At 39.1% G+C, this 24,566-nt stretch overlaps 1 protein-coding gene across 1 annotated transcript in view; it reads left to right on the forward strand.

The window, feature by feature from the left end:
• The window catches only part of SPATA16 (spermatogenesis associated 16), a 382,020-nt gene that overhangs the window by 267,034 nt on the left and 90,420 nt on the right, over nt 1-24,566 (forward strand). Inside the window, 1 exon segment of the mRNA XM_068968836.1 lies at nt 15,692-15,776. Coding sequence (XP_068824937.1) covers nt 15,692-15,776 — 85 coding nt within the window.

The raw sequence follows: 24,566 nt of genomic DNA on the forward strand, positions 1-24,566 counted from the left end.
ACCTGGTCCAGCCTTCACAAAGGACCACATAAAAAACACTATAGGTGCTTAGGTTATTATATCCAGGGGTCCTTTTCCAAGACATACATACTCTTCCAGCAATGAGCAGTTTTCTTTTGGCTCATATTTTCTGTTTCGTTTTTGAGCCAAAAAATTATCCTGCTCAATACCAGTAAGAAAAAAAAATGCTCTTGATAATGTAGTCTCAACTATGAAATGTTAAGTAAAAGACAACCTAAAAGAATTGAAAGCCTTTTCCATCAACCTTAAAAGTGCCTCTGATTCTTCACAAGCATCTTTGAGCAGTTCCCAGCCCCTCTCCATTCTGTGGGAAGTGAATGAGGGTGTCTGGGTTGTCAAAGTAACTGGCAAGCACTACTGCCTGTAGAATGGGGTTCCCAGAGCTGCTAAACCAGCAATGCACAAGCCAGTCCCACACAGCCTGAAATGCAACTGCCAAAAACTGACAAGAGTAGCCACTGCTGAGAACCATTGAACGTGAGGCCTGCTTCTACCCAGTTAGATGTTCAGAAGTATTAATTATCTTTATTCTCTTAGTTGGTTTCATTTGATTAGTAAACTACTACAAAACTGTAGAAATGCCTATTATTTCAGTAAGCTGTAGTTTAGATGGCAATCTGTAAGCTACCTTCAAAACCTCACCACATTCATGTATACAATGGAATATTACTCAGCCATAAAAAGGAATGAAGTTGGATCATTTGTAGAGATGGACGGACCTAGAGTCTGTCATGCAGAGTCAAGTAAGTCAGAAAGAGAAAACAACTACTGCATATTAACACATATATGTAGAATCTAGAGAAACGGTACTGCTAAGTCACTTCAGTCGTGTCCAACTCTGTGCGACCCCATAGACGGTAGCCCACCAGGCTCCCCCGTCCCTGGGATTCTCCAGGCAAGAACACTGGAGTGGGTTGCCATTTCCTTCTCCAATGCATGAAAGTGAAAAGTGAAAGTGAAGTTGCTCAGTCATGTCCGACTCTTCGCGACCCCATGGACTGCAGCCCACCAGGCTCCTCAGCCCATGGGATTTCTCAGGCAGGAGTACTGGAGTGGGTGCCATTGCCTTCTCCAGAAAAATGGTGTAGATGAGCCTAATCGCAGGTTAGGAATAGAGACGTAGAGAGTGGGCATGTGGACACAGGGTGGGAGGGGGAGGGAGTAACTGGGAGATTGGGATCTATATATATACACCTCTATGTTTAAAACTGCTGGCTAGTGGGAACTTGTGATATTGTGCAGGAAGCCCAGTGTAGTGCTCACACCAGAGGGGTGAGATGGAGGCTGAGTGAGAAGGAGGTCCAAGAGGGAAGGGGTGTATGTATAGGTATAGCTGATTCACTTCACTTTAGAGCAAAAACTAACACATCATAAAGCAACAATGGCCCAATGTTTAAAAATTAAAAAAAAATTTTTCACCACAGTGTGTGTATATTTTGGTTCTATTGGAAAATTGATTCCAAGCTCGAAAGAACCAGCTTACCATATTGGAGCTTGCCTGTGCCAGCAAATCACTCTTTACATCACTCTCCCCCTCTTGCCCTGTAGGTCCCAGGCACTTGAGAAATGTGTAGCTGAGTTTCTGAGGTGTGGTTCAGTGACACAGTACAATAAATATAAAGATGGTTTATCAGGCTGTATAATCTCTGTATATCTGGGATTTCTTTTTTCCTACCCAAAGAGAGATTAAGAGAGAGCACGGCAAGCTGTAAGCCTATGCTTTTCCCCGACTCCTAAAGAGTTTTACCAGACAGTTCTGGCTACTTTTGCTGTAAGCTGTTCCGTTGCGAATGAATTTATTTTCTCCTCTGTATCCTCTTCTTTCCAACTGCTTTACATTTTACATTAGCTCTAGAAACTGCTGGCGTGAACTATTGAGAGCAAAATTAGACTCAGAATTGTCTGTTTTTGTACAGCCAGACTCTCCTGTAGATATTTTGTCCCTTTTCAGAAAGACCTAAGATGACATTCTTTGGGTTGTGGGTTTTTTTTTTTTTTTCCATAATCTTTCCACAAGAAGCTGGATAAAACTTTATGATCCTGTTCTAGATTAGAGAAACAGATGTTCTGGATTTTGACACATACAGAAAAGGGAGGGTGCCCTCTGCTGGTGAATGTTCCAAGGACAGGGACTCAATTCTTGGTCAAGGGACAGCAGTGGTTGGGGAGCAGACCAGATCACAGGTGAGAACGTTCCCAGAGGAATACTTCAAAAGGAAATCTTCAACAAAAAGCACTAACTAAGCAAGCTTCTCAGGTTTATCAGGCTCCATAAACACTCTTCAGATAGTCAGGGCAGTACATTATTTAATTTGATGCTGCTCTGTGACATATGCAGTGTACGTCATGAGAAACGCTGGGCTGGAGGAAGCACAAGCTGGAATCAAGATTGCCAGGAGAAATATCAATAACCTCAGATATGCAGATGACACCACCCTTATGGTAGAAAGTGAAGAAGAACTAAAGAGCCTCTTAATGAAAGTGAAAGAAGAGAGTGAAAAAGTTGGCTTAAAGCTTAACATTCAGAAAACTAAGATCATGGCAACCAGACCTATCACTTCATGGCAAATAGATGGTGAAACCATGGAAACAGTGTCAGACTTTATGTTTTGGGGCTCCAAAATCACTGCAGATGGTGACTGCAGCCATGAAATTAAAAGACGCTTGCTCCTTGGAAGGAAAGTTATGACCAGCCTAGACAGCATATTAAAAAGCAGAGACATTACTTTGCCAACAAAGGTCCGTCTAGTCAAGGCTATGGTTTTTCCAGTGGTCATGTATAGATGTGAGAGTTGGACTATAAAGAAAGCTGAGCACCGAAGAATTGATGCTTTTGAACTGTGGTATTGGAGAAGACTCTTGAGAGTCCCTTGGACTGCAAGGAGATCCAATCAGTACATTCTAAAGGATATCAGTCCTGAGTGTTCATTGTAGGGACTGATGTTGAAGCTGAAACTCCAATACTTTGGCCACCTGATGTGGAGAGCTGACTCATTTGAAAAGACCCTGATTCTGAGAAAGATTGAGGGCAGGAGGAGAAGGGGACGACAGAGGATGAGATGGTTGGATGGCATCACCAACACAATGGATATGGATTTGGGTGGACTCCGGGAGTTGGTGATGGACAGTGACACAATGGATATGGGTTTGGGTGGACTCCGGGAGTTGGTGATGGACAGTGAGGCCTGGCGTGCTGTGGTTCATGGGGTCGCAAAGAGTCGGACACGACTGAGCAACTGAACTGACTGAACTGTGACACGAGTCAGTCTCTACTCTAGAGGTATACTGTTGGTTTCAGGCTAAACTTGTTACAGTATTATTATTTATGATTTCCTTGAGACTCAGATATTAGTTCATTCATCTAGAAAAGGAAAGAATTCACTTTTAGGTTTTTCTTTTCTCAGAAGAATAGTAGGAAACATCTTAATAGTAGGAAACGTCTCCTCACAAGAGTAGAAGGTAATGTTTTTAAACATCCCGAGTGTCTGATACTTGGAGAAGGCACTGGCGACCCACTCCAGTACTCTTGCCTGGAAAATCCCATGGACAGAGGAGCCTGGTGGGCTGCAGTCCATGGGGTCGTGAAGACTCGAACACAACTGAGCAACTTCACTTTCACTTTTCACTTTCATGCATTGGAGAAGGAAATGGCAACCCACTCCAGTGTTCTTGCCTGGAGAATCCCAGGGACGGGGGAGCCTGGTGGGCTGCCGTCCATGGGGTCGCACAGTCAGACACGACTGACGTGACTTAGCAGCAGCAGCAGCAGCAGTGTCTGATACTGGGTCACCCCAGGACCTGGAATGTGACCATATTTAAGGACTCAAATGCCTTCATACATGCCTTTGTCTTTTGACTTTGTCCTTAGGAATGGTGCCAATGTCTAATTTTCTATTAGCCTACAGTCACTGCCTAGTTTAAGCTCATCCATTATCTCTCAGGAGAATTCCAGCAATGACCTCCCACTTGCAAGCTTCCCACCTTCAAATGCATCCTCTGAAGAGCTGCCAAAGGCAGCTTCCCTAGTGGTCCAGTGCTTAAGGCTCCACATTTCCACTGCAGGGGCACAGGTTTGGCTCGATCCCTGGTCAGGGAACTAGGATCCCATGTATCTCACAGTGTGGTCTAAAAAATTTTTCTTTTTAATTTTAAAAACAGTTGCCAAGGTTCTTTCTGTAAACCACAGAACTTCCAATGCCATTTAGTACTTAAAACCTGTAGGGTAAAACTCAAGCTCCTTCATGCCTTCTCCCTGCTTTCTTTACCTGCTCTAGACTTGGCAAGAAGGTCCCACTGGGGTTTCCCACTCTTCCTTCTACTTTCAAGCTCTGCATCTATGTTCCAACTGTACCCTATGCCCTGAATGCCCTCTCAGTCTTATTCTCGCTTTGCTTGACTAATACCTGCTCAACATTTTAGGTTGGACCAGGTTCTCATCTTCTGTAGGTCTCCTTCCCTGAATACACCAACCATCTCAGCTGCATGTGTGCATATATCAACTATCCCACTTTACTTGTTGAGATATAATTATCTCATGCATGTATGCCTCCCCACTAGACCTTGATGATAGGCATTAGCTTATTCATCTCAGAATCTCCATCTTTGCGGAATAAATGAATTCACAAAATATGCACACCTGAGTCTGATAAAAGCATGTATTACAAATCCATATGGCTCTAACAGGACCTCAGTTCCACATAAACCCATATCTAAAAAGCAAAGTAGAGACACCCCTGTATGTCTGGAGGCTGTCACTGTTCCTGCTAAACACAAGAGATCTTGACTGGGTAAGATCCCACATCACATTTCCTGCCAATAATCCTTCAGTTGTTCCCTAACTTCTGCAGGAAAAAGTCCAAACTCATCTGCTTGGAATCCAAGAATACCATAATCTGTCCTCGACATAATTTTCTGGCCCTCTCTTCTTTTACACAAACCTTCTGCCTCTCCTTAGATTCTGCATCAATACTTTCCACCTTCAATGCCCTTGTATGTAATATAAGGGCCAAAGGGGGGGGGGAAGCTCCCTTTTCTTCATCACCACTTAAAAATAATGATAGTCATTCTTCAGGTCTTAGCACTGAATCACTCTATTACAGCCAAAAGCAATCATTTCCCCCTTTAAAATTCTATAGCACTTATGCTCTGCACTTCTTAGTTAACATTATGTACTTAACATTTGCATAGTTCTTTACAGCTATAAAACTGCCTCATATTTTGATTACTCTTTTCAAATATGGCTGTTATACCAATACTCAAATTGGCAGCTCACAGAGGTCAGCATCGTGTCCTTATACTTTTGAATGTTGCCATGACTCTAAATCTTATTGTAATAAGCATTTACTGAAAATGTTGATAACCCTATTTGGGGGTTTCGCATAGAAAAATTAATCATCAAAAATAAAAGCAAGCTTATATATATAATCTGAAATGAGTTTATTCATTTAGACCTCTTCAACTAGACATATATTTTACTATAGGAGTAATAATAGATTTCTTGATATGGCCAGGAAAGGAAAAGTTGACTGTGTCAGATTAACAAGCCAGAACCAGGGAGAAAGCATGTCTGCTGGTGAGACAAGCAGGGGATAGGGACAGGGGAGGAGGACCAGACACAAGTAGGTGATAGTAACTACCCTCACTGTTTCATCAACCACAGCAGTAGAGTCTTTAGAGAGTACCAGTAGTCAACAGTTTGGCGAGAAATTAGCACCAAGGAATTCCAACAAAAGTTAATAAAGTCTTGTAAAAGCCACAGAAAAAAAAGAATGGTTTTACATACTAACAAATAGTACTATTAATAGAGAGTACAGAACCACAGTGAAGAGGCCAAATTTTGCTGTCAAATGTATTTTGTTCAATTCTGATCTTTTCACCACTTTTGGAAAACTAATATCCTCAATCTGAGGAACCTCAGTTTCCTCCTTTTATAGCTTGAGTGTAAGAATTAACATGAGATGGAAAAATAATTACTGTATACTGTGCTGGCCAAAAAGTTTGGTTGAGTTTTTTTACAAGATGTTACAGAAAAACCCTAATGAAAATTTTTGCCAACCAGTACATGGTAGGCATTCAAGAAATATTAGTTGCTGTTACAAATAACAATACTATTATTGTTGTAGTGTGTGGTGGTTATCAATTGAGAATCTAGAGACAGACAATATTTGAAATTCCTGGCTAGCAGGCAGACAGTGAGCTTCAAGGAAAACTCTCATCCATTACTGGACAATCTTGCAAGAGCAGGTGTGGCTAGGACTCCAGGATAACCACACCTGGAATCAAGTTAGGAACACATTGAACTAGGTTTGGTGTGCAAAAGGTAGAAGCTTGGTCTCAGGGACAAATTTCAGCTATTAGAATTAGGCAATTAGGCACAGTGGCCTGCTTGTTACAAAGATCCAAAGACTAAAATTAACTTACTCAGTGTCCATCAACTACTGAAATGCATGAACCTTCAGCACTACAGGGGCTGAGCCTCCAGATGAACTAGGGGTAGTGGAGTAGGAAAGAGGATGACCAAGGCAAAGTCCAAACAAAAGCAGACATAAGTTACTGGGCACCATATTCATCAGGTTTTCCAGAGAAACAGAAACAGTAGGAAATAAATATACATGGAACTGGCTTATGTGATTATCGGGGGGCAAGGAGTCCTGTGATCTGTAGCTAGCAAGCTGAAGACTTGGGGTCTACCTGGGCTGCAGTTGCAGTCTGATTTTAAAGACCTCAGAACCCAAAGTGCCAATGGTATAAGTTCCAAGCCAAGTCTGAATCCAAAGGTAGGAGAAGACTTGTCTCAACTCAAAGACAATCAAAGTTAATTTTCCCTTCAGTTCAGTTCAGTTCAGTCGCTCAGTCGTGTCCGACTCTTTGCCACCCCATGAATCGCAGCACGCCAGGCCTCCCTGTCCATCACCAACTCCCGGAGTTCACTCACTTCACGTCCATCGAGTCTGTGATGCCACCCAGCCATCTCATCCTCTGTCATCCCCTCTTCCTCCTGCCTTCAATCCCTCCCAGCATCAGAGTCTTTTCCAATGAGTCAACTCTTCACATGAGGTGGCCAAAGTACTGGAGTTTCAGCTTCAGCATCATTCCTTCCAAAGAAATCCCAGGGCTGATCTCCTTCAGAATGGACTGGTTGGATCTCCTTGCAGTCCAAGGGACTCTCAAGAGTCTTCTCCAACACCACAGTTCAAAAGCATCAATTCTTCAGTGCTCAGCCTTCTTCACAGTCCAACTCTCACATCCATACATGACCACTGGAAAAACCATAGCCTTGACTAGACGGATCAACCTTTTTTTCTATTCAGGCCTTCAACAGGTTGGATAAACCACACCTACTTTGGAGAGGGCAATCTGCTTTACACAGTCTATGGATTTAATATTAATCTCATCCCAAAACACCCTTACAGACACACCTAGAAGAATATTTCATCAAATATCTGGGTACACCACAGTTCAGTCAGGTTGACACTTAAAATTATCCCCCACAAGCACCTACTACTTATCAGGCATGGAAAGCGGCTCAAGGACAGTGCCTCCTGAGGGTTAGTCTGGAGCCACTGCTGGAGGTGATGGGCATGTTCTGTCACTCACTGTAGTAACCGCTAGCTATTTGTGGCTATTGAGCACTTAATGTACCTCGTGTACCTGAGAAACTAAAGTTTAAATTTTAATTTTAATTCATTTAAATATTAAATGTAAATAGCTACATATGTCTAGCGGCTACCATATCAGATAATACAGGTCTAGGGAAAGAAGGTAATACACAAGTAAATCAACAAGTAATCACACAATGTGAGACTTACACAGGAAAAGGATAAGATTCTGGTTGAGGTAGGGCAGAACTTATTTCGTTAAAATGGTCTGAGTAGACCTCGCTGAAGAGGTTATCAATCTTTAAGCTAAAGCCCAAAGGCCTAAATCTTGAGAAGGAGCAGCCAGATGAATAATTGAAGGAATAGATTCCAGGCAGGAGGAACAACATTCACAAATGCTGCAAGGTTGGAAACTTCCTATTTGCATTGAGCAACTGAATAAGCCACACTGGATGGAAAAAGTGTTGAGGAGGAAAGAAAGGACAGCCTACTACAATAGTGGCAGGCCACCATAGGAGTTCGGGTTTTATTGAAGTAATTTACAGTTACATTTTTAAACATCATTGTGGCTAACTGCCATGTGGGAAATATATGAGCCTACAAAAAGATGCATCGTGTGTTTGTGTGTGTGTGCATGAACTTGAGTGAATGTGCTAGTTTGGCCCTCCTCCCAATCAAAATATAATCTCTTTAGTATTAGCATGTATTTGTATTCAGAAGGAATATGCACTTTGCATCCATATTAATTTATATAAAATTAATGGTGTGTATATACATATGCTCTTGAGCTTTCTTAAGTATAGGAAGAAGGAAACAACCTGTTAAATACAATGAAAATAAAGAAGAATTCTGCAGTGAAAATTATCTGATAGATACACATCTAAGAAATACTTAAACCAGTTACACAAGTGAAATAGCTGCATACAAACTGAAAGATTATCTATAAACTCTTGAGAGAGGTCATTTTCTGGTTGCAGAAGAAAGGAAAGGAGTAGCAACTTTAAAAGGTTAAAAAGACAACCATGAAACTGACTAATGTCAAGCAAAGGGGACCCACAGAGAAAGATTAAAGAAATTGGAGTTAATTAACTTACGGAAGAGAAGATTAACAAACTATTTGAGGATACGTAGACAGAGGATAAAGTCTAGTTGGGGCTGCAGCACCACTGGATAGATAACTGAAGCCCACAGAATAAAACTGCAGCAGATGCTATTTATGACTGTGAAACTGGAATCAGTGAGGAAAGCAGAGCAATGTCCTTCCATGGAAGTCTTTAATATAGAATAGATTCTCATCAGTCTCATTTGAAAGGTTTAAGTGAGATCCTGCCCAAAGGCAAGATGCTGAGCGGAATGACTTTTCAAGGTCCCAGTCAGTCAGCCCAACAAGACCACACAGTGGATGGTGTGATGCGATTTTCTTTTGTTTACCCATATCTTATTGTTTTACACCACCATGTGGCCACACTGAGTAGAAATGCTATAAATTTTGAATCTGAACATAGGCCTGGAAAAATGTCAATAATAGATTCTCATACTTTTAGAATTGCACAGTCTATTTAGAGATACTCAATGTGTAAAGTCACCTGGCATGAATATCTTTATTCATCATGATTCTTTTTCAATATTAATTTGGAAAACAACACTGATATCTGTCTTATAAATAACAACATGTCAAATTCTTTTATTGTGCATTTGCTATTTGATAGAAATAGGATTTGACTTACAATAAGCTGAATTCATGACATAAAAATCTTTTATTTTAGATGCTATTTATTTGAAAGCCAGATTCTGACCCTGTTACATTTAACAGATATATTAAGTAAATGTGACTTCAGAAAGAATATTTTTTAAAGAATTCAAATACAGTATCAAAAGAATAGTTGATTTACTTGCAGAAAAAAACAGTAATTATCAACACATTTTTCAAGACATCATGTTAAAAATAAATTTAAATGCAACACATTAAGCCACTCTTTTTGGTACCTTTTTTCTTTCATTTATGTGGTAAATACATCAGCATCCATTAGCATTTGTTAAGCTCTCATATGAGCTAAATGTTGCATTGGATTCTATTTAACACATTGGAGAAATCAACAAAGCCCAGTTTGTCCCTTCATTTCCATGTCACCTCTACTAAAAAAGCTTTCTGTTAAATATGGATGGTGAGGTAGACCTAGAGCCAGGCTGCTTGTGTTACAGTCCTAGTAAACTATGTGTCATAGTTTAAGCTTTTTAGTTGAAGTAAATAATGTTTTGCTATTTAATCAACAAATATTTATTGTATGAGGACCACACTAGAGCACCTCATTCACAATGCCAGGCACTCCGTGGGCACTGCAGAGAGAAGAGTGAATCAAATAGGCAACAGTTCTGGCCCTCAGGAAGCTTCCCTTCCAGTGATGACCCACACAGTAAATACTGGGGCTTTGGGGGCCTAAGGTCTCTGTTATAATTATTCAACTCTGCTACTATAGCACAAAAGCAGTCATAGACAAAACATAGTGCACAAATAGATGAGCATTGCTATGTTGCATTAAAACTCAATTAACAAACCCAAGTAGCAGACCAGATTTGACCCACAGGCCTTGGCTGGCTGACCCCATAGTTGAAGAAGACAGTAATAAATACTACCAAAGTGAAAAATAATAAACACTATGTGAAATGGTGATAAGTACTGTGGAAAAAGTAAAAACAAGCAAGAGTATGAATAGGATTAGAGTGTATCAGGGTCGTCCTTTACTGAGAAAAATAACACCTGATTAAGACTTGAAGAAGCTGAGCAAAAGAGTCAGGGGTGTCTAGAGAAAGAATATTCTAGGACAGAGACTGTCAGGTGCAAAATCCCAGAGGCAAGAGTGTACCTGTTCTTTTTGAGGAAAGCAGGTGGACAGTTTGGAGCAACTAGGAAATGAGATCAGAGAAGTAATATGTGACCAGATGGCATGAGGCTCAAATTCCATTGTAAAGATGAGTTTTCACTCTGAGTGAGAATAGGAAGCCTTTGCAGTTTTAAGCACAGCAGTGACCTGCTCTGGTGCACTAATTTTAATGGAATCATTCTGGCTGCTGTATTGAGAATAGACGGAGGGAGAAGTGAGAAGCAGGGAGTCCAGTGTGGAGTCTGTTGTAATAATCCTGGTGAGACATGATGGACCAGATGGCAATGCTGGAGGTGGTGAGAAGAGACAGGATTTGAAATAGGTTTAAGATTACCTGACCAGAATTTTATCTTGGATGGAATGTGAGACAAAGAGGGAAATCAGTGATGACACTAAGATTTTTGCCTAAGAAATTAGATAGATGGAGAAGACTGCTAGAGACAGAGGAAGAAAGGAAGATCAGGGTCTCAGGTATGGAGGTAAGATTCGGTATCCCAGTAGAGATGTTGAGATGGCAGCTTTAATAAGAGTCTGCAGATCCAAGAAGAGGATTAAACTCGGTGTATAAATAAATGAGCTGTCAACCCATGGATAGTGTTTAAAACCATGACACTGATGAGATCACCAAGGGATTGAGTACAGAAAGAGAGAGAATGGGTACAAGCATTGTGCCCTGGGAACTCCAAGGCTAGGAGTCCAAGAAAATGAGGAGATGCCAGCAAAGGAGACTGGAAAGAGCACCCAGGAAGATAGGCGGGAAGTTATAAAGAGCAGAGCTGTGCAAGCCCAGTGGGAGGAGGATACTGGAGGAGAGAACAGTTGCATCAGTTATACTGGAGAGGATGTGTAAACTAAAGACTGAGAAATAAGCCACTGCATTTAAGAGTGTGGAGCCCATTAGCAGCATCAATAAGAGCAGTTTCAGTGAAGTGGGAGGAATAAGAGCCTTGCTGAAGTGAGTTGCAGAGGGAAGTTTTTGTTCTTTCATTCATTTGCTTTTTTTTTTTTTAAGAGAAAGAATTAAGATGATAACTGGAAGGGAAGTAAATCAAGAGAGGTATTGGGGGTGTCTTGTTTTGTTTTAAGGTGGTAGGAAGAACAGCACTTTTGTGTGTTAGTAGAAAACTCTGAGAAAAGGAGAAATTTAAAGAAAGAGCAGGAAGGTAAGAGAGAACGAGCAAGAAAATTGCTGGAGCAGTTTCCATGGGTGGGCAAGACAGGATAAGATCTGGAGCAGAATTGTGGGTGGGCCGGATTCACATTCTGCATGTAAAGTGCTTCTCACGGTGCTCAGCACTTAGTATATCTCAAAACAGACATATTAAACTCCCAACTGTCAATTGAAAGGGTTTGGCTAAAGTGATCTTACAGTTCCAGTGTAGCTACAACATTCAGTAGATGAATCAAAGTAAGTTGAATAGAATAAAGAAGATGAAAGGAAGACATTTAGAAGTAACACTGAGTCACATCAACTAGCATCTAGGATATTAGTATAAAGGTAAACAAAAGTCTAAAAGATCCCTGAGGAATGTAGGAAGAGTGATGGGTTAGTGTTTCCTTCTGACTCATGATGTGAGTCAAGTCTCAGGATCCTGCCAGGTACTTGACCCCTTGTAGATAATTAATCAATTATCTTTGCCCTTTATAAGTTCGGCATGATAGAAAACCACTATCTCTTGTCTCACAAGCACTGCATGGCATAATGTTATTTCCATGCCCTTTTCATGTTCTTCCACTGATTTTTACACTGTTTCATAAAGGCTAAGCTCTAGCGCAGCCAAGATAGGGCAACAGACAAAGGAAAGTAGGGGGTAAAAGCATCACTGCCATTTCCACTGAGAAGAAAATGGTGTCGGAGCAACTGCAACCCCATTGTGTTCCTAATATGAACACAGCTCTGTGCCAAGTACTGGGAGAAACACACTACACTTATGAAAAATAGCCCAGCAAACATGGAGCTCTATGAAACTATAGTTTGTTATCTTTTTATGGTTATAATAATTTTGCTTCACTGAGGGCAGGTAGCGAATTTCAATGAATCTTAATTCTTCACTTAATTTCAATATAGATTTGGAGATGTGTTGCCTTGGAAAAAAGACTTGAGCCCCCACGTGTCATAAAATCATACTTAAGAAAGCAGTAAAATTTGACCACACATTGTAATAGAAAAGCAACTTTTGGAAAACATTAATAAAAACAATAAAACTCCTAATTTTGCAATGATGAACTCAAAACCAACTCACCAAAAGCTTTACAAATGCAGGAAAGCTGAGAAGCCCACAGTAGTAACCTACCTCCTTTTCTCTCACAATTGTTCCAATCCAAGGCACCAAAGAATTGATGCTTTTGAACTGTGGTGTTGGAGAAGACTCTTGAGAGTCCCTTGGATCTCTCAAGGAGATCCAACTAGTCCATTCTAAAGGAGCTCAGCCCTGAGATTTCTTTGGAAGGAATGATGCTAAAGCTGAAACTCCAATACTTTGGCCACCTCATGCGAAGAGTTGACTCATTGGAAAAGACTCTGATGCTGGGAGGGATTGGGGGCAGGAGGAGAAGGGGACGACAGAGGATGAGATGGCTAGATGGCATCACCGACTTGATGGACGTGAGGTTGAGTGAACTCCGGGAGTTGGTGATGGACAGGGAGGCCTGGCATGCTGAGATTCATGGGGTCACAAAGAGTCGGACATGACTGAGCGACTGAACTGAACTGAACTGAACAGAAGTTCAGCAATGACTAACATGATAGAAACAATCAATTTAGATTTTACTTAACTTGAGCCACTGTGTCTATGATCCAGGGTTAACTGTTATAGTTCTTGCATGTCTCAAAACTGTGAAGTTTCTTTCCTGAACTCTGCTCAATATTTTTAGTACAATATGTATGTTGTCCCAGAAATATTTAAGGGGACCTGTGGCTAGAATGTGTAGAAGCTGGTGTCTGACTACTGACTGACACTTATATCTAGCTTGCCACTTGTTGCTCAGCTTAATACTCTGTTTATCTTAGAGTTAGGTAAACTATGCTACATCTGGCTCAGGATATGTGTTTTGTAAATAAAATCTTACTGGAACACAGAAAGTCATCCTTATGTGTTTATTTATTGTTTACAGCTGCTTCTAAAGGCAAATGTAAGTAGTGAGGGCCAACAAAGCTTAAAATATTTACTATTTGGCCTTTTACAGAAGGGGCTTCCCTGGGTGGCCCTAGTGGTAACGAACCTGCCTGCCAATATAGGTAGGAGACATAAGAGACATGGGTTCGATCTCTGGGTCAGGAAGATCCTCTAGAGGAGGGCATGGCAACCCACTCCAATATTCTTGCCTAGAGAATCCCATGGACAGAGGAGCCTGGTGGGCTACATACAGTCCATGGGGTTGCAAAGAGTCGGACATGACTGAAGCAACTTGGCAGGCACTCACGCCTTTACAGAAAGAGGCTTCCCATAACTTGTTTAACTAATGGCTGGTGTCCTCATTAAGCAGTGTTTGTCTGCGCCGTATTACATATCCACATGCTGACAAAAGGAGGAATCAGAGTGCAGATGAAGTCTTCACCTCTGAGGACCCAACTTCTATGAAACTAGAGTGTACTGCCCTCGGCAGTAAGATTTTACATTTTCCTTGATATCTTAAATTCAGAATTTATAAAATGGATTTCTGTTAGGTGACAAGCACCTACATGTCAAGTAGATTTCCTTTTTTGGTTATTAAAAGAAGAAAATTTTACAAGTGTTTCTGTGCTAAGTTGCTTCAGTCACGTCTGACTCTTTCCAACTCTATGGACTGTAGCCCACCAGGCTCCTCTGTCCATGGGATTCCCCAGGCCAGAATACTGGAGTGGGTTACCATGCCCTCCTCCAGGGACAAGTGTTTCTATCAAAATGTAAATATCTGAAATTTACTTTGCCCCTCTCTAGTCTAATTTTTATAACTTGTTTTCTACCTCGTATCAGTTTTTGTGATATGAAAACCTCCTAGCTCGTTTCATGTTATCATTAGACCAGAGCTTTGAAAAATATAAAAAGGTTTCTAAAAATTATTCTTAAATTATTGCCATTTATTTTGAAATGTCGATGGATAGATTCATTTCAATACCACATGTGTGAAAAGAGAAATATTGAGCTGAATAATCCTTCAAATGGTAGTACTTTTTCCCCTTGTTAATCTTTAGAGTCCTAATTTTTTATCTGTCCTGAGTGAAAATCTAAGCATTCTAATTCTTCAACCCAGCACCATAGTAAGTTTATAGCTGCTTTGTCTTAAACAATATATATATATAGGGAAGGAAAATTTCTAATTCAATTTACAGTTATGTCGAGAAACAACACATATCTGCAGACAAATATAAGAAAAACATTCAGAGTACAAAGTGATAGGTCTGCTTAAGTAAATAAACTTTTGGTACTAGTGATTGGGCACATAGGATTATTATATGTTTAACTGGCCAATGTGACAATTTGGAATTACTTCTAGTCAGGTTTAATTGGATTTGGAATCTCTGGAGGAAAGAAATAGAGAAGCCCAGCAGAGGAAAAGTCATAAAAGTAAACTGCTTTTCCAAAGGGTGCTAAGCAATGAATTAATATCCACTGCACAATAGTTTTTAATATCCCCTCAGCTTAATAAGACTAATGTGGTGGTTATACACACTAGATTCCAAAACTAATTCAATGAAACACCAAGGCCAGGAAAGCAGAGTTTTTGTTGAGTTGGAAATTTTTTATTTTCAATTTTAAGATGACTCGTTAATCCCAAGGTGAATAATCTCTAATTTAGGTAAAGTCTGAGACATGCCTAAATACCAGTATGACGGTTAGCTATATATGTTATGCTAGATTTGAAGATGTTCTAGAGTCCATAAAATAACTGTTACTCTATAAATGCTTTAAAGTTTATTAAGAGGAAACCAAAATGAAGCATTCTCTTTAAATATTCTTACACTATATAAACAGAAAAACCATGTAGAAGACAAATGGCATGTAGCTTCTCTTCTAGATTTAATTTCAGTACCAAAAAAAAAAAAAAAAGACCTACTTTCTACATTCTAAAATGTGCTTTATGCTTTGCTTAATATTAGCCTAGTCAAATTTAAACAAGATCTTCTTTGGTATTTATATATACTGCCTGCTATAGTTTTTCCTTCTGTCCTACCTATAAATTTTTTTTTTAATCTGTCCTTGTTCTTAGGAGTGCCATGATTGCTGACTACATGTTCTGGCTCTGTGGAGGAAGCGAACATGGTATAAGCAAGCTCATCAAACTGTATTGGCAGGTAAAAATTGATGTCCCAACCAGGGAGGAGGAACCCATTTCATTTTTAGAACCAAAATGAAGGACTGGTGCTTAAAAAACTGCTGGAAAAGGTAGCTCTGGGCATATCAACCAGAAGGACACTACTCAGTAGTAATGTATTTATAATGAAGTAGATTTTCTGAGACTAATTTTAAGGGCAAAATTCAAGGTTGTTAACCCTTGGCCCATACTTCAGTTTTACAACCCAATATAAATTTTAGACATCCCAGGAACTATGTTCCCAGACATGCTGCTATAATGACATGATCCTTTAAAATATGAACATTGTGTTTTCATAGATTCTTTTTGATCTGTGACCTGTAAAAGCAAATTCTAGAAGTAATACCAATTACATAATAAATAAAAATACAAACATCCATTGTATTTGTGGGGTAATGTAGCATCTGAAACATTTAATCCATTATAAACTGCAGATCTTCTTTCTTATTTATTATTCAAAATAGCAAGAAGAAGTCATACCAAAGGTCAACTAGATGTCAAGAAGGGAGTCACAATTTCTCAGAATTTTAAGAAGAATTTGTTGTTGTTCAGTTGCTAAGTTGTGTTCTGACTCGTTGTGACCCCATGGACTGCAACACACCAGGCTTCCCTGTCCTTTACTATCTCCCAGAATTTGCTCAAACTCATGTTCATTCAGTCAGTGATGCCATCCAACTATCTCTAATTCAGTCTCCTTCACAACATACAAATCTGTTCTTATCCTATTCTCTCCCCACAAACTGTCAATGACTTTCTCCTGAAATACATTCAAGGTGAGGAACTCATTCCCAAAAAAATAACATCTAACTCCCTAATTACTAAACTACTGTCTTCATTAAAATGGATTTCTACTCCCTTAAAACTTTCATCAGGTGGTTCCCAGTGCGGCCACATGGACCAAATGGAAACCCACTTCCAAATGAAATGTTATCAAATATTTAAAAATCCAGTACAGAAGCCTCTTCCAAATCTCCTCTCCAAACTGTGTGTGGTCTTTTTTTCCTTTGTATTTCAAGATGGTTTAATGTAATTGAATATGAACCTTATCAACCAACTAGAATAAGATCTGCTAAGGCCTGACATTTAAGATACAGTCTCCTGATGCTTCCTGATATTTTCCCCACATTTTCAGTATTGTGTCTTGGTGCCTGGTTTTCTGTTTCTATATCACCTATCATCCCTGTTGAACAATAAAGTACTAGGTTTAACATATAAAATTCTTAGTAATTTATACGGTACCATCTGAATATTTGGAGCTCAATTCACCTGCTATAAAAAGCAAAGATTTAAATTAGCCCTAATATACTCAAAACCTGTAAACTGACGTTCAAAGTATGTAAAATTTAAGACTTTATTTATGTAAATGCAAGACTTTCCTAAGGAAATCTAGACCATGCAAAACTGTAGTTACTTGTATGTATGTAAGCAAACAGTTGTAAAGAATTGCCAGATGTGGAAAATAAGCAAATAATATCTACTATATAGCTAGATTAAAAGAAAATGAAAGTGTTAGTTGCTCAGCCATGTCTGACTCTTTGAGACCCTATGGACTGTAGCCCGCCAGGCTCCTCTGTCCATGGTATTCTCCAGGCAAGAATACTGGAGTAGGTAGCCACTCCCTTCTCCAGGAGATCTTCCTGATCCAGGGATTGAACCCAGTTCTCTTGCACTGCAGGTAGATTCTTTACCATCTGAGCCACTGGGGAAACCCATAGTAAAAGAAAGGGGTTATTATTAAAGGATTTCAGAGGTTTTTGAAGAAAGCTGGGAAAGCGATCGAATCTTGAGGATTAGATGATATTCAGCAGACCTGACATTTACTAGGTTCCAAATGAATGCTTGACTAATTTATTCATTCATTAAACAAACACGTAAGAATTGAATTGAATCGCCAGTCTATGTCTGACGCAGGATACAGCATGCTTGGGGCTGGTGCATGGGGATCACCCACAGAGATGTTATGGGGAGGGAGGTGGGAGGGGGTTTCATGTTTGGGAACACATGTAAGAATTAAAGATTTTAAAATTTAATAAAAAAAAAAAACACGTATTGAGCATCCAATACTTTTTCTACATTGAACAAGGGAAAAATAGATCCAATATTGGTATAGCCTAAGATAGGTTAAGCTCGAAATTTTTATAAATGAATTTTTGTCTGTCTTCTTCAGCTTTCAAAAAGTATTAATATCCCTATTTTACTTAACTCAAATTTTTAAAAAATATCTCCACTTACCAAAAAGTATATGCTATACAAAAAAGGAATAAAACAAATGCTATTATTTTACTATTTTTCATTAATAAAATATAATAAAAAACATATTTGTCTTTGTATTCTTTTTCTCCTTTAATTTGAAGCAACTTGATATACTGAAAAATGGCCCTCATCTGGACGTCAGATCTGACTCAGGTCAAGTTCTAACACCAACATCTAACCTAAAGCAGGCTAGACTCCAGAGGAGCTTCAGCTAGAAAATAAGAGGTGATGGTTGGATAGCATCACTGACAATGGACATGAGTTTGAGCAAGCTCTGGGAGTTGGTGATGGACAGGGAAGCCTGGCATGTTACAGTCCATGGAGTCACAAAGAGTCGGATATGACTGAGCAACTGAACTGAGAACAAGGGATTTGAGGTTTATTCTTAAAGCCCATCTTAGCTCTAAAACCTCATATTTTCAGGGACATTCAAATATGATATCACACAACCTACTGATGATATGGCAAATGAGTGGTTAATATCCAAAATACATAAGCGGCTCATACAACTTAACATCAAAAGGAAAACAACCTGATTTAAAAATGGGCAGAAGACTTGAAAAGACATTTTTCCAAAGAGGACATGCAGATGGAAAACAGGTACCTGAAAAGACACTCAACATTGCTAACTGTCAGGGAAATCAAAACCACAATGAGCTATCACCTCATACCTGTTAGAATGGCTATCATCAAAAAGACCACAAATAAAAAATGTTGCTGAGAATGTCAAGGAAAGAGAAACCTCCCACACTGTTAGTGGGGATATAAATTGGTATAGCCCCTGTGGAAAATAGTATGGAGTTTGCTCAAAAAACTAAACACAGAACTACCATATGATCCAGCAATTCCATTCCTGAATTTATATTCAAAAACAAAAACACTAATTCAAAAAGATACGGCACACCAGTGTTCACAAAGGCATGATTTATAATCGTCAAGATATGGAAGCAACCTAAGTGTCCATCAATAGAGTGGTTAAAGAAGATGTAGCGTGTGTATATATACATATATATAATGAAATACTACTCAGCCATAGAGAAGAATGAGACTTTGTCATTTACAACAACAATGAATGGACTTGGAGGATATTATGCTAAGCACAATAAGTCAGGCAGAGAAAGACAAATACCTTATGATGTCCCTTATATGTGGAATCTTAAAAATACAACCAACTAGTGACGATAATGAAAAAGAAGCAGACTCACAGATATAGAGAACAAAGTAGTGGTTACCAGTGAAGACAGGGAAAGAGGGAGGAGGAATATAGGGCAAGGAGATTAAAATATGCAAACTACTATGTATCAAATAAGATATAATGATATACAATACAGGGAATGCAGTAAATATTTTATGCTAACTATAAATGGAGTGCAACCTTTAAATTTTTGAATCATTATATTGTGCACTTGCAATTTATAAAATATTATACAACTATACATCAATAAAAAACACATATAAGTTACAAAGTTTAAGGAAAAAAATAACATAACTAGAAAATATCCTGCAGATAAGTTCCACAAACAAAACCCCTCTAACCTGCTCCAACATGAGCACTCCACACCAGTGTCTCCATAGTTACATAATTCCTTCTGCTCACCAGTCTCTTTCTGATCTTCATTCAAATGCATATATCTTTCCCCAAACCTTGGTCTGTTCTAAATCAAAAGGGGTTTGTGGAACACTGCCAGAGAGTATGCAATCCATGTTAACTTTAAAGAGAAGTCCATCCCAAGGCACCATGGCAATCAAAGTGTTCAATGCAAGAATGCCCCAAACACCACAGACTAGAAATTATGTCTGCATGTATATTAGTAGCTGTCCATTAAGGCAAAAGAGACAGGGGCTATTTTTACTATTTCATAAATGAAGAAGTTATGATATATCTGCCTTTCAAACACATAGAACCTCTACCATTCTGGTCAGTTATTCTTTTAGAGATGTTCAACAGGAAATTGAAAATTTCAGAATGTAAAAACTTAAGAACAAGTCTAAACTTACTCTCACAGTCTGTCAACTTACAAACTCTCAGATGCAAATGAACACACCCTTGCTTTGGTGAGTTCAATAACGGCTTTCAATTGTATTAGGAATATTTTTCATATCATCAGCCCAGCAGGAAAAAATGCATAAAGCTCTACACTATGTGACAGCTCATACTAGGATATGTTGCTTTCATTAAAAGTGTTTGCCCCCATTATTCTATAATAGTATCACCTCTTCATGCTGTTCATGGGACTCTCAGTCCCATCATTTCATGGCAAACAGATGGAAAAAAAGTAGAAACAGTGACAGACTTTATTTTCTTGGGCTCCAAAATCACTGCAGACGGTGACTGCAGCCACAAAATTAAAAGACACTTGCTCCTTGGAAGAAAAGCTATGACAAACCTAGACAGCAGTAGAAAGCAGAGACATCACTTTGCCAACAAAGGTCCATATATTCAAAGCTATGGTTTTTCCAGTAGTCATGTACAGATGTGAGAGTTGGACCATAAAGAAGGCTAAATGCCAAAGAATTGATGCTTTCAAATTGTAGTGATGGAGAACACTCTTGAGAGTCCCTTGGACAGCAAGGAGATCAAATTAGTCAATCCTAAAGGAAATCAACCCTGAATATTCATTGGATGGACCGATGCTGAAGTTGTAACTCCAATACTTTGGACACCTGATGCGAAGAGGCAACGAATTGGAAAAGTCCCTGATGCTGGCATAGATTGAGGACAGGAGGAGAAGGGGGCAACAGAGGAAGAGATGGTTGAATAGCATTACCGACCCAGGGGACATGAGTTTGAGCAAACTTCGGGAAACAATGAAGAACAGGGAGCCTGGTATGCTGCCGTCTCTGTAGTTGCGAAGAGTCAGACATAACTAAGCGTCTGAACAGTCACTTCAGAGGTGAAGAGGGCTGGAACTAACGGGTCACGCTGTACCTGCATCCATTCTTCTACAACTTGATCCTCATCTTCTGTTATCAGTCAGTCTCCCCTTCTCACACACCCCCAAACTTCACAACTTCACTGTTCCAAACTAATTAGCAAAATGGAAAATCCCTAGTCCAGCCATTTTAAAGTAGTGACACATATGTATTCATATATTGCTCCTAAAGTCATAAAACTATTCCAAGAAGATCTTGAAGAGTAACTTCTAGTCTGTCTCCCAAGCCCCCTCCCTGTTAGATCCAGGGCTAAAGTGAATAGCATCTGAAGCAGAGCTAGATTTAATAGCATCAACAAATGTAAAACAAACAAGTGTTCCTCTTCCCCTCCTGTTTCCCTTTCCTGTTTTCTCACCTTTATTTTCAGCCATGCTCTCAAACACATGAGTTATCCTGTGTGCAGCTTTATCTCCTACAATGTGAGGAAGAGAGCCAACTCTGGTCTGCATCACTCAGCAAAGTGGAGTGAGAAAAGGCAGGAACAGCTAATTTTGTTTCAGAACTCACACGAAACGAGTACAGAGAAATCCCACTAAATGGGGGCAAGCTGCCTGGTCAGCTCATTCCCCACCTTGACTGTTCTTTTTAAATTCTTTCTTTCTTTGAGCCACAAACCCCTTTGAGAATCTCATTCAATTAACGAGACTCCACCTAGAAACAATACTCAGAAACACATACACAGGAAAAAAAATGTGCTTTTTATCTCATTGCATTGGAAATTGATCTACACATAGTTGCTAAAACATCAATGACAGGGAATTATGGTTTTCTCACAGTTGTAAAAAGGTTGTACACTTTTTGGGAATAAACCAATACATCATATTTGACATTGCAGCAATGTCCGTGTTTCTTCTTAATAGCAGTAAGAGGTAAAATCCTGATTCACGAAATCTCTGATAGCAAATGGAGTCTGAGCTCCTGTAGCTCACAGTATCTCATATGGAGCATGCATCAAGAAATACCAAAATTCATATTACCTCATTGTCCTCAAGTCCATGAGATTATCTTTATTAACTTCATATTATCAAGGTTATCTACATCAGCAATTTGTTTCAATTTTAATTTCATCTAGACAAAGAGTGACCTTCATAATAAATAAGCCTTCTGCAGAGTTTCTATAGATTTTTTGTCCCTAGAAACACTCAAGACTTTGTCAGTCTCACCTCCAGTATTAGAAAATTCAGATTTCTATCTAAATGAGCCACCTCATTTAGAATAACAGCTCGATAAAAACAAAACAAACAAACAAAACAAAAAAAAAAAACCACTGTTCTTCAATAGCATCTCTGATAGCGAATTCAACATTTCAATCAAAAGGTTTGACTCATTTTTGTGATGAAGATATGAGACATTATAAAGCTAGTCCTGGAATGAACTTCTCACATCCAATTTGTTCTAAGAAGTGACTTTCTTTTCTCTTAAAAAATTTAAAAGAATTAACCAAATCAAAGTTCTTCTCAATCTCTTCTCTGGATTGCCAACAAACTTCTCTAGTAGAAAAGAACCTCATGGTGTGCTCTTGTATCTTGACAAAGGTTTACTGAAAAGGCACTGATTCGAGTTCTTGGCTCTGAGGAAGTTTAAGACTTTCACAGCAGTGGGAAGACCTCTTTGGGGATTGCTGGAAGGGCTGTTGACACTAACACAAGCCCATGTAAAAAGGCTGACATGTGGAGCATCTTTCCTCAGTGAAGCAGCAGAAGCTGAGATAGTGCCAACATCTCGGGTCCTCCATCTGTGCAGAGAATACCAAGACTCCCCATCCAATCCAAATTGTGCTTGGCATTGAAATGTGTACCATCTTAAAGATATCAATGGCCTAAATGGTTTCCAAGGAGAGCTCACCAAAAAGGAATATTTCTTTGGTGTAATAAGTCTCCTTTCAAAAGACAAGATCAGGAGCTGGCTGCACCGAGAGACAAAAGATTTTCCCCAGGCACATGCTGGAGGAAGACACTGCACCATCTGTGATCCCCTAAGACCCTTCCATGGCTTTCAGGGGTCACAGACCACAGGACTAGACTCTTGCACTGCTCCTTCTCTTTGCAACAGCCCTATTTCTCTTTGGTATTGGGCCTAACAGGAGAAATTTACTGCTTCCAGCGCTCAAAGCAAAAAATAGCACCCAAAATGTTAGTGTCATATAGTGCCTCCCGAGACTGCACTGCAGCCATTCAAGCTTGAAATCTTTCCATTCCAGTGTCTCCAGACTCCTCCTAAGTTAGTGGGTAGCTTTCTTCTTTACTCTCAAATTGTATCTGTCATTCCTATTCAGTGAGCACCTATTTATCGAGCACTTATTAGCCACTGTATGTTAAACGCCGTGCTAGGCATTGGATATACAGCAGTGAGCAAAATAGACATCACCTTGTCTTCAAAAGTATATATTCTAGCACAAAATATTTACCAAAAAAAACCCCAGTACTTAAATTAGACATAATTTCTTAATCTATTTTTCTTCCACAATACCATCAAAGTTCCATTACAGTTTGACATGAAACTCAGACCAAAAGAAGAGAATATTTTTGTATAGTTATTTTGTATGCGGTTTTAAAATTCAGTTGTTTATGATATTTCAACAAATATATGTGTGTGTGTGTGTGTTAAGTTCAGAATTGTAGACAACTTCTGTGCTATAGTTGAGTTTGGGATTCATCAGAATATTTCAGGAAGGTCTCAGTTTTCCAAGAGTCCTTTGTCTCATTGGTTTCTATGTTCACAGATGTCTTCATGCAGCTTCCAAGGTTTTAGCTATTAGCTTCTTCTTTCAAAAGTGGTGATCAGGGTAGCAACAATCTAATGGATTTCTCTGGCTAATCAGAGAATGATGTGGAATATCTTTACACTGAACAGAAGCTGATCTCTCAGAGTAATTTTTTCACTCCTGTTCTTTTTCTTCTTGATACTGCAAAATCATCCCAATATTAGTCATTCACCTAATAAAAACTTATGATTTCTCAACTTCAGAATAAAAATAAAATCTTCAACATGAAATTATAGGCAAAGTAATGTCAAGGAACCACAAAAATTTTTATTATCTTTAACAAAACACCTACATATTCTAGAGAAGGAAAAAAAAAACATGTGTTCTCTCCAAAGATGTGCTTCCCTGTGAAAAAATTTTCCATAGAAGGAACAAAATAGAAATACCACATGAGCATTTCTCTTAAGCAGCCTATATTTATAGTTTATTTATTTATTTATTTGACCTGTCAGGCAGAGTTTATAAAATATTTGAGCAAGGAACTTCTGAGTATAACCCAGGGTATACAGTATTTGGATTAGATATCATCTGAGAAACACCAAAGCAACTCACCTAAAAAAATATTTTCCATATGAATTGCCATATATTATGCTTAAATTCCAACCACTTGGCATAAAGGCTCTAGTCATCCCCTAGTAATATGAAACAGAAATTTTATCTGGAAGTGTTTAACTCATTAAAGGGTGACACAATTGTGAGAATTAGTCTGAGACTTTCCTAGTCTCTTTGGAAACATGAAAACAGACAGAACCTTGAGGGAACAAATGTGGAAGGAGAGGTAAGCTCTGACGAGGAAAGGTGACAATGTCCTGGAGTGCA

This window comes from Capricornis sumatraensis, chromosome 1, assembly GCF_032405125.1.
Source record: "Capricornis sumatraensis isolate serow.1 chromosome 1, serow.2, whole genome shotgun sequence".
Taxonomy (NCBI): Eukaryota; Metazoa; Chordata; class Mammalia; order Artiodactyla; family Bovidae; genus Capricornis; species Capricornis sumatraensis.